We start from the raw sequence: 13,744 nt of genomic DNA on the forward strand, positions 1-13,744 counted from the left end.
CCGCCTGCCATCCCCTCCCGGCCAGGATTCCTCCCAACAGGCCTCAGGGCCCCGGAGTGTGTGACTCTCCAGCCTGGGGGTTGGAGGGGCTTTGGCCGGGCCGGAAGAGCGGGGGGTTGGAAATCAGGAATATTTCATCCCCCTCCGCCCCCGATCTCATGATTTGCTTCATTAGCTGCTCAGCCCAGGCGAGCTGGGTAATAAAACTAATTGCGATTTCTAGCCCGCTGGTGCCGATGCCGGTGAAATTGTTCTGCTCTGTGCTCTGGCGGCCGGACGTACCCACGGAGCGGCACCGGGTGGATAGTGCCGGGGACGGGAGCGAGGCTCCGATCGCGGGAGATGTGGCGATTCGGGAGCCGCGGACTCCTAGGCTGGGAGGGGAAGCGCGGGCGCAGGGAGTCTGGTCGGCTCCCCCCAGGGCGTGCTAGCTCCGTCCCCCCAGGGCGTGCTAGCTCCGTCCCCCCAGGGCGTGCTAGCTCCGTCCCCCCAGGGCGTGCTAGCTCCGTCTCCCCAGGGCGTGCTAGCTACGTGGGGCCCGCGGCAGGGGAGGGGTGGCTCCGTCCTGCCCACACATACAGATGCAATGCTCCCACAGACACGACTCGACCGGCAGGGCGGTCAGCAGTGGGGAGCCGGAGAGCCCCTGAGCCTTTGGCGCTGGGCTGGGATGTGTGACGGCGTCAGCCCGGTCCGGGAGAAACTCTCCCAACTCTCCGGCGGGGGGCGCTGCCCAGCTGGCGTCAGCAGGGGAGAGTCTCCGTGCAGGAGTGCGGCTTGCGGAGGGAGTAGAGACACCCAGGGGCCTCCCGAGGGCCAGCTCCCCCGTCACAGGGGGTGGAGGGGAGAACCCCCCGGGCCAAGAGACCAGGAGGGTTTGGGGCAGTGCTGCTCCCTGGCACTGTGACGCCTGGAGGCAGAGGGGCCCCCCAGGTTGGGGAGGTAAAAAGCCAATACAAATTCTGTCAGTTACCCGGTTAACCGCTCCTAGGGCTGCCGGCTCTTGGTCCCATGGGGCTGCCGGCCCTGCGCCATGCAGAGTTTAACCTTTAACCGGTGAAGCTCTTTCAGCCCTAGGGAGCTTTGGGGCCCAGGAAAGGCGCACACTAGGTTTTCCGCAGGCCATGCCGTCGGATTGCACGGACGGGCTGTCCACGCAGGACTCAGAAGCTCTGCGTTTCCATCCGCCCGGCCAGCCCCGACTCCAGCTGTCCCAGGCTGTGCGTTATTTCTGCACGGCCAGCCCCGGAGAGGAGAGCTCGCCGAGCGTGGCTCTTGCAGCCACCCTCCTTCCCTACCTCCGGATCTTTACGTCCAGACCCGGTGTGTGCGTGTCTGTAAAAGACATGCCCTGGCTCCATCAGGACTTGTGGGCAGGGATTTCCAGGGGGTGCTCTCTGCCTTGCCACGGGGCCCGCCCAGGAGACAGGCCAGTGCTAGAAGCGGAGGAGAGCGGCACTCACAGCCCTTGTAGATGTCCGTAGGGATCTGCACGGCCGCGTAGGAATAGTTAACCTTGGTTTTGAAGTTCAAGTCTTCGGTGAACTCCAGCTTCAAGGAGTTGGACTTCTCCCGCTCCAGCTCTTCTCCCTCGGGGTCGTCCTGGGGAGCGAACAGAACACAGCGGGTCAGCGGGCAGGGCGAGTGGCGGCCGCGCTCAGCCCAGGCGCAGCAAGATCCCCCGGCGGCCAGACCCACACCGCACCCCGGCACAAGGCACATGAAGGGACTCGTGCCTGTTGGCAGGGGAACTGCAACCTACGGGACCGGCGCATGGCCTGGCCACCAGCCAGCCACCGCCACTGCATGCACACGGGCACCTGGCGAGCCCGGCTCCAGCGTGGCGATTAGGCGGAACCTCTCCCTGCCCACCAGGAGGCCCAGGCCCAACGAGCTCGGCAAGAGCATTCGAGGCAGAGAAACTCGCGGCACCACAGACAAGGCTGGTGGCAGGTTCAGCTCCGGGTGGGGTGCTACCCTCCAGGGCTGGCCCCAGGTGGTGTGCGCCAATCCCTACAGTGCCCCCTGCTGGGAGAAGTCAGGGCTGGCGTCCCCGCTGCCGTTCCCTACAACGCCCCCTGCTGGGAGAAGTCAGGGCTGGCGCTCCCTGCCCCCCCTCCCCTCGTGCCATTCCCTACAACGCCCCCTGCTGGGACAGGCCGGGAGTGGAGAAACAGCTCCCGGCAGACGATTCCCCTCCCTCCCAGCCGCAGTGAGGCAGCAGCAGGCGGCTCTCTCCAGCCTCCCCAGTAACCCAGCACCGAGCTGGGAGCGTCGGGTATCCGGCCGCGCAGGCAGAGCTGCGGAGGGGAGCCAGCTGTGTGCGAGCACAAGCCGGTTCCTGGCTCGAGCCCCAGCTCCGAGTCACCTTGCCTCTCTGTTTCCAGTGGCACGGCAGGTATTAAATCAGACAAAACCCCCCCCCTGGAAATCAATTAGCAGCAAAAGGCGACTATCAAAGAACAAATTAAAACGGAGTGCGGCTTAGCGCTCTGTCAATAAGCAATGCAAACAATATTTAATTATGGCAAATTCCCCTCTGCTGGCGCCGGAACACGCTGGCTCTTTCGCACTCCACCTCCCGCTCCCCTGCCGCGGCTGACGGCCGGAGCCTTGGCAAGGAGACTGGATGCAGGGGCCTGTTGTTGAGGAGGAGATTTCGCCTGGTTAAGAGGCCAATGTTCTCCAGCCCAGCCTGTGCGGGCGGGTCGGGGTCTCCGGAGAGCTCGGTGGGTGCAGGGAGGGGCGAGGAGGGCTGCAGATCTCGCCGCAATGGCCAGGAAGAGGCAAGGAGGCTGCTCTAGGCGACTGCTCCCCTTCCAGCAGGGCCCCGAAAATACGCCCCTGCCCCCGTGGACTGGAGCCAGGGAATGGCCCTTTCTCCCCGGTTAGTCCCGGCAGGCACGGGGTGTGATGTAACCGACCAAGCGGATCAGAGACATGTCCCAGGCCATCTGCTCCCTGGGCCGGAAAGGGCCCCAGGGCTCTCGAGGGCAGGAACTCTCAGCTTTCCCCAAAGGTGGACACAATCAGGTGACTGTCCCCCTTTCCTCCCCCCGCAGCTCCTGCCATGGTCCCCGTGGAAAAGCAGTGCTAGCAAACGGCTGTGCGGGGCTGCCAGGCAGGGCAGATCAGTCAGTTTCCGGGAGGGGGGGGGGGGGTTGAAGGCCCAGCCCAGCCCAGCCCAGCCCAGCCCAGCCCAGAGATCTTAGTGGAAGGCCCAGCCCTCCCTGGGCCTAGCATATCACTAGGAGTGTGATGCCTAGAGTGGGGGTGGGGAATTGGTTGGGGGCCCGCTGACCCACAGCAAAATCAGTCGGGGGCTGCACACACGTGAGAAGCCAAAAACCCCAACCCCTCACTGCCGTGGCCCCTGGCCGAGAAGGAAAAAGACCCTCCCCACGTTCCCCTCACGCCCCAGAGCCTGGGGCCTGGCCAGTAGATTCTGTGGGCTGCAGCCCCATGGGGGAATGGCGTGTGTGTGTGGCACCCGCGCAGGCTCCCCAATGCTGGGGGGGAACGCTGAGCCTTGGGGGCTGGATCCAGGCAAGCTGGGGGCCACATCCGGCCCCTGGGCCTAACCCTTTCCCCAGCTCAGCTTCTCAAGGGCTGCTCTTCTTCGGTGCACCCCCATGTGCCACCCAAAGCCTTCAAGCAGGCAGGAGCCGGAGCTGCTTGGAAGGGCTGGGCCCAGCCTCCAGCCCCTCCCACAAAGCACCACCGGCCCGTGGAAACACAGGCTAAAGGCAAGAGAAGCCAGAGGGGCTCCCGAGTGAATTCTCCAAAAGCAGCTCCTGCTCCCGGACTGAAGCAAGGCGCGCTCAGCCCCTAAGCGACGGGCTGGCTGCAGGAGCTGGGACCGTCCTGGGAAAACGGAGAGAGCAGGCACGGGCGCTGCTGCAGCAGGGCTGCCAGTCTGATCCCTGCCCTCCTTGGGAGGGGCAGGTGAGTGTGTGGAAGGAAGATCAACCCCCCCTGCCCCTTGGGACATGGCGGAAAGGGGCGCAAGCTCCCAGCTGACACACCGAGCCAGCTGGAAACCCCCCCAGTCGTTTCTCCCCACTCACCGGCCACGCCGGGATCAGTCTTTACTTCATGTCCCCCTGTGGCTTTGTGCGCAAAAGGAAACATTTCCATTTTGCTGGAACCACCCCAGGCCTCTCCCTAGCAGGGCTAGGCAGGCAGAAGGGTCCGCAGACCCCTCGCTCCTTCCTGTGCCAATCACCCGGGGAGCCTCCCCTTTGCCACGCTCCTGGTGACCGGCCATGCCCAAGGAAGGCCTGAGAGCTCAGGGGCAGTCTTGAGGTCTCCCCTTCCTTGCTGGGATGTGGCTCAGGGCCCTTTGCTAGTTGGGCTTTTTCACTAGCTCCTGCCCTCGCCAGCTGGACGCCAGCGGTGTGAGCTTCCTCCCGCAGTGCCAGCTATGGCAATGGCAGTCCCAGCCCCACTAGCCGCACCCTGGTTATCGTGGCGTAAGAGGGAAGGGCCTCTCATGGATCGGTAACTGGCTGAAAGGCAGGAGACAAAGGGCAGGAAGAAATGGTCAGTTTTCAACATGGAGAGAGGTAACTAGTGGGGTCCCCCCAGGGTCAGTCCTGGGACCCGTCCTATTCAACCTGTTTATAAATGATCTAGAGAAAGGGGTGAACAGTGAGGTGGCAAAATGTGCAGATGCAACTAAACTGCCGGCCCCACGCCTCACCACGGCACAGCTGGCCCCACGCCTCACAGCAGCTGCCACAGCCCAGCCAGCAGTTGCACCCCGGGGGAGCGGTCCCCTGCCTCCCCTAACCTCTCTGGCAGGCCCCTCTGACCGGTACCTCCGGGACACCAGGCTCCTCTCTGGACCTGAGAGCACAGCGAACGGAGGGAGGAGGCTACCTCCCCATCACATCTGGCGCTCATTCATGGCAGCAGGCAGCTCACCGGCACAGCTGGAGCACCGCCAGGGTGTCCGGGTTCTCCTTACACATCTGGAGCTCATGGGTGTTTCCTCTTGCACCCTAAACGCATCTGTTCCATATCTGGGGGCAGGGAAACTCTTCTCCACACACAGTCCATTGCAGACCCGCCGCCGATGGGCAGGCACCTGGCTTATCTGCCACGTGACAGCAGCTTCGGCCACCTTGGAGGCAATGGGCTCGGAACCCAGCTGTCGTGTGGGCGGAAGGGACAGCTCATGCTGCAGGTGGCACATGGCAGGCTGCCATGCCACGCAGAGGGCGGCGTCCTGGGCAATCTGGCTGGCGTTTGAAGCCCCTCTCCTCCGCATTCCTCCCCGCCCCTGCCTCTTGGCGAACCGGAGCGCCTGGGCTGCAAGCGCCAAGCGGCCGAGAGCTCGCTTCCTGCCCGGCTGGCTGGGCCGCAGAGCCATCTGGCCGCTCGGGATGCAAACGGGCACATCCTGGCCGGGACTTGGGCCTGATGACTGCCAAGAACCCGGGGGTGAGGCCAGAGATCGGGTCCTCGGCTGCTCATTCCAAGGGGGCCAGGAAGCTAGAGTGGTGCGGTCTCCAGGTAGGGAGCTGCTCCATTTGCTTCTCCGCTGGCAGCCCCCTACCTTCAGCCACCAGGAGGCAGAGGCCGGGAGGGGGGCACATTGATAGAGAAGCAGGACTCGCCCCATCCCTTGTGGCCAGGGCTCCAGGCGCACGGATGGCGCAGGGCCTGCAGAACCGGCTGGGTGCGCACAGACCACAACTGAGTGACCCTGGCACCCACATGCAGCTCTAAGAGGGCACTGGCCTCGCTCCCAGGCGGGAGCACCCCGGGCGCCAAAGGCTCGCCGAGCGGGCAGCGTGTTTGCAGCCGCAGCTGCGTCTGTGGGCGGGCGGCTCCAGCCCGCACAGCTCAGATGTAAGGGCAGCCGCTGCTCCCCCGGCGGCATCCTGCCAACGGCTGCGTCTTGCTAGCCTGGGCCAGAGAACTCCACCCGCCAGCCGGCCGCGGCTGCCGGAGCCTGGTGACAGAACCGGGGCGGTGGGAGGAGGAAAGGCAGCGATTTCCCCTAGCAGGTGTCGCAAGAGGGACGACTCTTCCATGCATTGGTTCCAAGTACACCCGCTGTGTTCCCCTGCCTGCCTGCCTGTCCCTCTCGGGGGGATGTGACACAGCGAGGACTGGCTGGGAAATCCCCCCTTTCCAAGACAGGCAGGTCGGCAGCAGCAGAACAGTCCCCCTGTGCTCTGTATGGCACCCGCTCGTCTGGGCCAACAGCCCCCTCGCCATCCCGGGGGAGTCCTCTGCTCCCCAGGGCCGGGCCTTGGATGCGTCCTGCCGCCGCCTCTCCTCCAAGAACGAGCAGGACTCTGCGGGCTGCTGGCCGGGGGCACCCCCATCCCTGGCCGGTGCACTAGTCAGGGGACCAGAGTTCTTTCCTTCTGGTTAAGCAGCTTGGAGACTGCAGCAGCACCCACCTTCTGCCAGGTGCCTTCCCAGCCCGGCTGCAGACAGCCCCGCCCCTCGCTGGCACTGGGACCAGCGGGCAGGACCTCCCTCGCGCCTTTGCTGGGGTTTAATCCCTCCTGCGGGCCCTGGGAATCAGCGCTCGGCAGAGCAATGCCGGGGCAAGCAGGGAGCCCCCTCCCTCTTCCGGGGCACAGATTCGCCAGCTCAGCCAGTCACCCCGCTAGGGGCGCTCCGCTCCTACGGCGCCGCCCCTCCTGCCACACGGAGGCATGGAACCAGGGAACGGGACGCCAGCTGCTGAACGTGAGCGCAGGAGCGGGAAAGGCAAGAGACAGGGGTCAGAGAGGAAGGGCTGCCACGGCAAACTCCGCTCGCCACCGCCGGGATCGGCTGACAGCTCCTCTGCCGAGCGGCCTGCTCACCAAATCCCCAGCCGGCTTAACAGCCAGGCCTGCGGCGCGCCCGCAAAGGGACTGGATGAAAGGGGAGTGCGGGGCTGGTGCCCTTGAGGAGTCCTGCCGACATCTGCTATTTGCTGCTCCTCTTGTGCCTGCTTGTTCCTCACCTCGGAAACCCCAAGCCTGTCTCACGTGGCCTCCCCGCATCTGTTGGAGGACTCACTACAGGGCAGGCGCTGCGCTTGCTCAGTGCTAGCTTTGCTCCCGCCTGCCCTGAGGGCTTCTCCAGGCATGAATCCAAAATACCCAGGGAGAAAGAAAAGGGTTTTAGACAACCTCAGATACAAGTATCTGCATCCTTCCGACCCGTCAATTTCCCTTTGTCATTGTTGTTTATTATTTCCTGGATCGGGATCCCTGCACACACAACACTTCCAGGGCGGGCTTTACAGACACGCAGAATACGCAGTGGCGTAGGGCACCTGAAAATTTGGGGCACTGCTGGGTTTTAATGTCCACCCAGCCTCCTCTTCCTGGCCTTGTCTGTGGCTCTGCGTCAGGCTCTAATTAACTTACAAGTATAAAGCTGGCCAGAGCTAGGAGCAGACACTGACCTGTGCAGGAGCCACGCGAGTGGTAACGAAGCCACTTAACAGGCATTTGCCAGCCCCAGTTTCTGAATTTACTGTGTACGTCAACAGGACCTTAGTTTGAAATCTGCTTTAAAATATTTCAGTAGTGTGTTGCAGCAGAGTAAGCTCTCAGAATTCACCCCCCGGCCACCATCGGGCATGGGGGCACCAGTTTAAGAGTACTGCACAGGGCCCCGCAAATCCTAAGGACAGCCCTGCACACTTCCTTGGTATCTTTGATCTCACAACCCCCTCGCTCTCCCGTCACACACAGGAAAAACAGGCGAGAGAAGAGCCGCCTTTCTAATGATACATATTCATAATAAGCCGATTGAAAGGAACAAACTTAGGCCTTTACAAATCTGCTGTGTGTTTGAGTTTGTCTGTCCATCTGCTTGTTCAAGAACTCCTCCTAAATGGTAAGAGCGAGGACCGCCACAGCTGGTGGGCAGCTTCCTCGTCTCCTCACTTAGCGCAGGTCAGGGGTTGGTTGTCCCAGGACAATGGGACGTGCCTGGAATGGGATTGCTCAGAAAACCACACAGAATAGAGAATCCCCAGGCACACAAAAGGGGATAGCTGAGGACACACATACCCCTCCAGGACTGTCCCAGGCCAGAGTCTCCCATCCCTCCAGGCATCCTTTAGGGATGGGGAGCTGAAGCTCCCCCCCAGATTTGTTCAGGGACACTGCTGGCTGTTCCCCTTCATCAGGGAGTGAGGGGAAAGTGCCCAGTTTGCTGAACTCCAGCTAGAGAAAAGCACTGTTAATATTCACCCACTTAGACTCAGAGGTTTTAAAGTACTCTACAAACAGTCCTTTAGGCAGCGCCACATTCAGCAGGTACCCTATGATACCTGGTTTTCAGAGGGGTAAGGTAATGTACCATGAAGTTAACCCTTAGCGTTCCTGCACCATCACTACCGAATGTTGCAGAGGACAGTGATTTGCCCAAGGCTACCCAGTGAGTCAGTGGCAGAGCCTGTAGAATCCAGGACTCCTGCCTCCTAATCTGCCGCTAAGGCACACTGGTGCCTCACCTGAGCTTTCCAGCTTCAGCCCCAGGACTTCTTCATGTGGGGCACAGAGGGAGAGAGAGGCTGGTCTCGGTGTGAACTCTCTCTCCGGCACACCCGTCCCGTGACCAAACACCCTGACTTCTCCCCCTCCCCCACTGCCTGTCAGTCATACAAATCAGGGCTCATTCCCATCCCCCCTCTGTTGTCAGGCTTATTCACCACTTCCAAGAAGCTGGAGCTATGGCAGATAGTTACAGACGCTCTGTCTGCCTTCACGCGGTTACACCAGCCACTTTTCAGTGGCTAATTAGTATTCTCCAAGTTTCCGAGCTGTCTGGCTGCTTTCATTCATGTAGCCATATAGCCACACACACAGAGCCCGGAGACCAGTTCTGCCTGCCACTGTCCACACGCAGGGCATATGACAGAGGGCTATAAAATCATGGCTGGTGTGGAAAAAGTGAATAAGGAACAGTTATTTACTTGTCCCCATGACCTAAAAACTAGGGGTTCCCCAATGAAATGAATAGGCAGTAGGTTGTTTTTAAAAAAGTTTTTCTTCATGCAGCACGCAGTCAACCCGTGGAACTCCTTGCCAGAGGATTCTGTGAAGACCAGGACTTGAACAGGATTCCAAAAAGAGCTCGATAAATACATGGGGATTAGGTCCATCAATGGCTGTTAGCCAGGCTGGGTAGGGATGGTGTCCCTAGCTTGTTTGTCAGAGGCTGGGAATGGGTGACAGGGGAGGGACCACGTGAGGATTCCCTGTTCTGTTCACTCCCTCTGGGGTACCTGGCATTAGCGTCCTGTTGGCAAATAGGACGCTGGGCTGGATGGACCTTTGGTCTGACCCAGTATGGCCGTTCTGTGGGTCACCAGGAATGGAGATATTGGACCAAATTATCTGGGGGATCAGTCCGCTGACTTCAGTTGTGCTCTGATTACACCGCAAACCAAATGATTCTTGTTTGGATTACTGTAGTGCGGAAGGACTCTGTCAGCGATCACAACTACACAATGCTAGCAGCTGTGAAGACACCGTCCCTTCCCTGGGAGGCTCACAGTTCAACCCTGATGTAACTACAGCAGATTTACCCCAGGGCCCAAATATGCCCACCGTGGAGACAAACAGCTCAGCATTCGGAGACCACCATGCGTATGAGAGGAAGCATGGCCCAGTGGTTAGGCAGCGAGTGTAGGACGTGGCAGATCTCAGTCCCCGGTCTGTACAATGGAATCGCTTTGAGTGCGGCTGATGAAAACGTGTGTTGTTATCTACCTGTCCTGCCCGGTCAGGGCGTGTCTCCCTGTGGGCACCGCCTCCACAATGTGTAAGGGTTCCAAAGGGATCCAGGCCTTCCTTTGACATTTTTCAGGGCTCCACCAAGGAAAAAACCCGCTGTGCTAGACCCAGGCCCACTGCAGATCTGGGGCAATCAGGTGCCATGCTGGAGGCGCTCCCCTTGCGTTTGCTCGGGATGGATATGGCCAATGGAGCAAACATCGGAGGTGCTCCGGCAACCCAAGATCGGCCCTTTGCTTTACCCTGGCAGATCTGACCCGTTCACCGCCTGCCTTGCAGCAGCATGGCCCCTCCGCCCACGCGCTAACGATCCCAGCAGATCCGCTTCCTTCGAGTGTGTGTGGAACTGCCCTACAGCTCCCTCAGGGCTTGAGAAGGACCCAAACGGCAATGCCAGACACACCCTTCCCCTTCCCCAGTGCTTCTAGGGAGGCCTGGGACAAAAAGGAGGCACAGGCTGTCAGACGGCGCCGAGAGGGAACCCAACGTGGCAGCAAACGTGCACGAAGAGCCAAGTCCCAACAGATTTCCCCCATTCCAGTCCGACAAGCTCTCCGATACCTGCTGTAAAAAGTGCCACGCTCCAGTTGACATTATACTAGCGTCACCCCAGGAGAATGAGATTCAAATGAAGAGTTCTTCTAGCCTTGTATCAGCCTGACTGAGCACCGCAAAAGGCCTGGGTTCTAGCCCCGCTCAGAGCGTGTTATTAAACCTAAACAACCAACAGACGTTTGAGCCACTGGCCCCGAAAGGCGCGAAATGCAGAGTCAAATGGAAAGAACTCCGCTCTTGCTGTTTTGGGAATCGCATGACTTTTTGAGGCCTCACTCGTGGCTTCTGACTACCGGAGGTGCGGTGACTGCTCCAGTGAGTATGGACTTCTAGCATCCTAGTGCCAGGAAGGGTCCTTCCTGCTGCGCTCGGCCCGAAGCACACGTGCCATCAACACGTGGTCTCTACCCAAAGAGCCGGTCTGCTGAGCACGTGTGGGCAATACCCCTGCAGGGCTGCCCCATGCGGCTTCTATGTCCTCATGGAAGGGCTGCTATTTCAGTGGCATTCGATGTGTGCAGGAAATCAGTCCCGAGGGCCTAGGGTGTTATACAACTAGCCAGTCAAAAAACAAAAGCCCAACTGGGACCTTCGCCTCCCGGAACCCACCTCAATATCCCAGTGACATTTGCACCCCAGTTGAGATCTGACAGCTTCTGGGGGGTTAATCTGGACAGAGCAGACAGCCACCTGAATGCTGGGAAAGATGCGGGAAGGAAAATGCTAGATACAGCAAGAAGTCGGCAAGGCGTTTACGATGATTCTCTTGAATGATCAGAGGGCTTTGCCAAGCTTGGCTACGCACGGAGAAACGGCCTAGTGTTCTAGTAGATCAGGTACCTTTCGATCAAAATCCCAATAGAGGTTCTGCTGATACATCTATTTTGAGAGGAAACCACAGCCCTCGGTGGGGGAGTTACACTGGTGCAAAACCTGCGTGCAGAGCAAAGTGCAGAGCACTTTGGGTATTCGTGAAAAACATCTGGGGCCCAATCCTCCACCAGTTTTACACCCTTGTGAAACTCCACGGAGATACTCCTGATTTACTCCAGAGAGGAGACTCCGCCTCTTGCTTTTTGGCCAGGCACTGGCATGTCTAACTGGACTCAGCCATGTGAGCACAGCTCATGTTGCCAGGCCATGCCAGGGTCTGTGCCGGTGTGTCCACTTTAGCAGTGCTAGCTAGAGCATGAGTCTGTCTGTCCTGCTGCGCTCCCGCCTCCGAGTGCAGTGCAGACAGATCACAGACTCATAGGGTTAGCAGTGGCTCCCAAATGCCTGCTGTCTCTTTACAAAAACGCAGCCTGGTTACGCTGCTGGCCTGGAGTGAGCCGTGTCACCTGTGTGTTTCACTGGAAGCTTTGATGCGCTGGGGAGCTACCTGGCTCTCTCATGTGTAGATTTCTGCTGGCTGAGAAGTGTCATCTCCACTAATAAATTAATACCGCTACTAAAAGCAGCATAATTTGCCTTGACACTGTTTGGCTTCTGACAGCATTCTGGGGTTTTCCTGCGCCGTTTACTGAACTCACCTATCTCGTGCCCATCTTAATTGCATTGTCACGATGGTCTCCACAGACCGGCACTCACATCGCTGCAAGAATTAATTGGAGTCAGCACCGAGGAGCTGGACGGCGAGAAGAAAAGCCACAGGCAGAAACTTCAGTCGTTCTCCGCTGGGCTGGGCTGTTCCCGGGCTGAGAGGGGCTCCATGCAGCTCTCTGGAGGCAGCATGGGTTGCAAAGGCAACAGTCTGGCCGTGCTCCGAGGCGGTGCCGAACGCCCGCTTTGAAACGACGGCTCCGGGAGATGCTAGTCAGCAGAGTTTTGGGTCAGCACTGAGGACAAATGCACTGCCCATCACCCTAGCAGAGACAGCCAGAGCCCCTCAGCCTGCAGGGCGTGCTTCGGGACCGTGGGTGGAGCCTGGGACCTCTAGCCTGACCCCCAGAGGCCATGGAAACCCCAGTGTAACTCTTTGGCCCAAGGATACACGTGCTCGGTACCGATCACAGACAAACCCAAGCCTCTCTTCACCCGCCCACCGGCACTGAGCCACGTGGAAGGCTAGAAAAGCCTGTTCAGTGTTCGTAGTAACAAATACCAGCTACTGCTACCGACTGCTAGTGCGTAGTACGTGTCTAGATGGCACTGTGGACGTGCCTGACCTCAGGCCCCTGCTACATCCCTACGGTGAGCCTGGGAACAGAAGGAAGGCTGCTTTGCTAGAGAAATATCCTCAGGGGTCCACCCGGTGTGGCATGCACATCTACCCAGTTATGGCACCTCAGCAGCCAACTACACAGCGAGAGATGAAAAGCTCTGAGTGCACCAAGCATTCTGGGCCAGGCCTGAGAGACGCAGTAACACCCAGGCCTAGCACCCAAAGGCATCTGGGCACATCGCTTCCACTGATTTAGGTGCCTAAACACCATGTGGGGTTGGGCCTAGACTAGATTGGGGTGGAGGTGGGGGGGAATTTTCCAATTAAACATCTTTTTGGAGGTGATGGAAAATGCAGATTCCCCTAAATCAAACGTATTTATGGGAAATAGTTGGTTTTGACGAATCTCCCCAAATCTGAAAAAAAAAGGGTTGAATTTTCCCTCCTCTGCCCCAAAATTGTTGAAATGGGATGTTCAGGAATTTCAAAAAGAAAAGTTTTAGTTTTGTTTTGTTTTTTTTATTGTTTTTGGTAGAAACAACTTTGTGATTTGAGATTTTAGTGACATTTATACTGAACAAAGTCCCCTCCCTAAAAAAAGGTCGGAATTAAAATGAAATGGTCTGATTGACACACACGGGGGGTTTCCGGGATTATCGGGGCAGGAACATTTTCAAGATTTGGACTGTGCTGCCCAATGTGAAACGGGAAGATGTTTTTTTGAGCTAAAAAATGCGCAGAGATGGGAAAACTCTTTCCAACCCAGCTGCAAGGAGGGCAGTCCTGGGACCCCCTGAGACGGCTGAGCATCTGGGGGCCACTGGGGAGGACAGAAAGGTGGGCCGGAGGGCGGATCTACGCCCATCTGATCTATGCCCCTTTACAGTCCAAGCTGAAAAATACAGGGCTCAAAAGGGACTTTGGTGTAAATGAGAATTAGACCCATTCTATTTTTTTAGCTTAGAATGTGCCACCATGGCGGGGTAATTGGAGGGACCCCAGGTCTGGCCTTGGGGTGGCTAGTCCCACCCGCTGCTCCTGCTGTCACAGCCACATTCTGTTCCCCTAGTGCACTAGCTGGATCAGAACCAGAACAGCTGGCGTAACTGACCACAGCTCCGGGGAAGGAGGACAGCTGGGTTCTAGTCTGGATTGCCCCGACTCCCAGCATGACAGTGGGGAAGCCAGGTCACGTTGCTCCCACCGCCCCAAAACCCAGGCTGACAGCACTTTGCAAGGGGCTTTAAGATGCATGAACAAG

At 58.9% G+C, this 13,744-nt stretch overlaps 1 protein-coding gene across 2 annotated transcripts in view; it reads right to left on the bottom strand.

Annotated features, from left to right (window-relative positions):
• The window catches only part of CACNA2D2 (calcium voltage-gated channel auxiliary subunit alpha2delta 2), a 413,205-nt gene that overhangs the window by 83,933 nt on the left and 315,528 nt on the right, over nt 1-13,744 (bottom strand). For both annotated transcript variants that reach the window (XM_075939506.2, XM_075939507.2), the window contains exon 6: nt 1,464-1,602. In XM_075939506.2, coding sequence (XP_075795621.1) covers nt 1,464-1,602 — 139 coding nt within the window. The remainder of the gene's footprint in view (nt 1-1,463; nt 1,603-13,744) is intronic.

The sequence above is a fragment of the Pelodiscus sinensis genome, chromosome 11 (genome assembly GCF_052426305.1).
Source record: "Pelodiscus sinensis isolate ZL-2025 chromosome 11, ASM5242630v1, whole genome shotgun sequence".
Taxonomy (NCBI): domain Eukaryota; kingdom Metazoa; phylum Chordata; order Testudines; family Trionychidae; genus Pelodiscus; species Pelodiscus sinensis.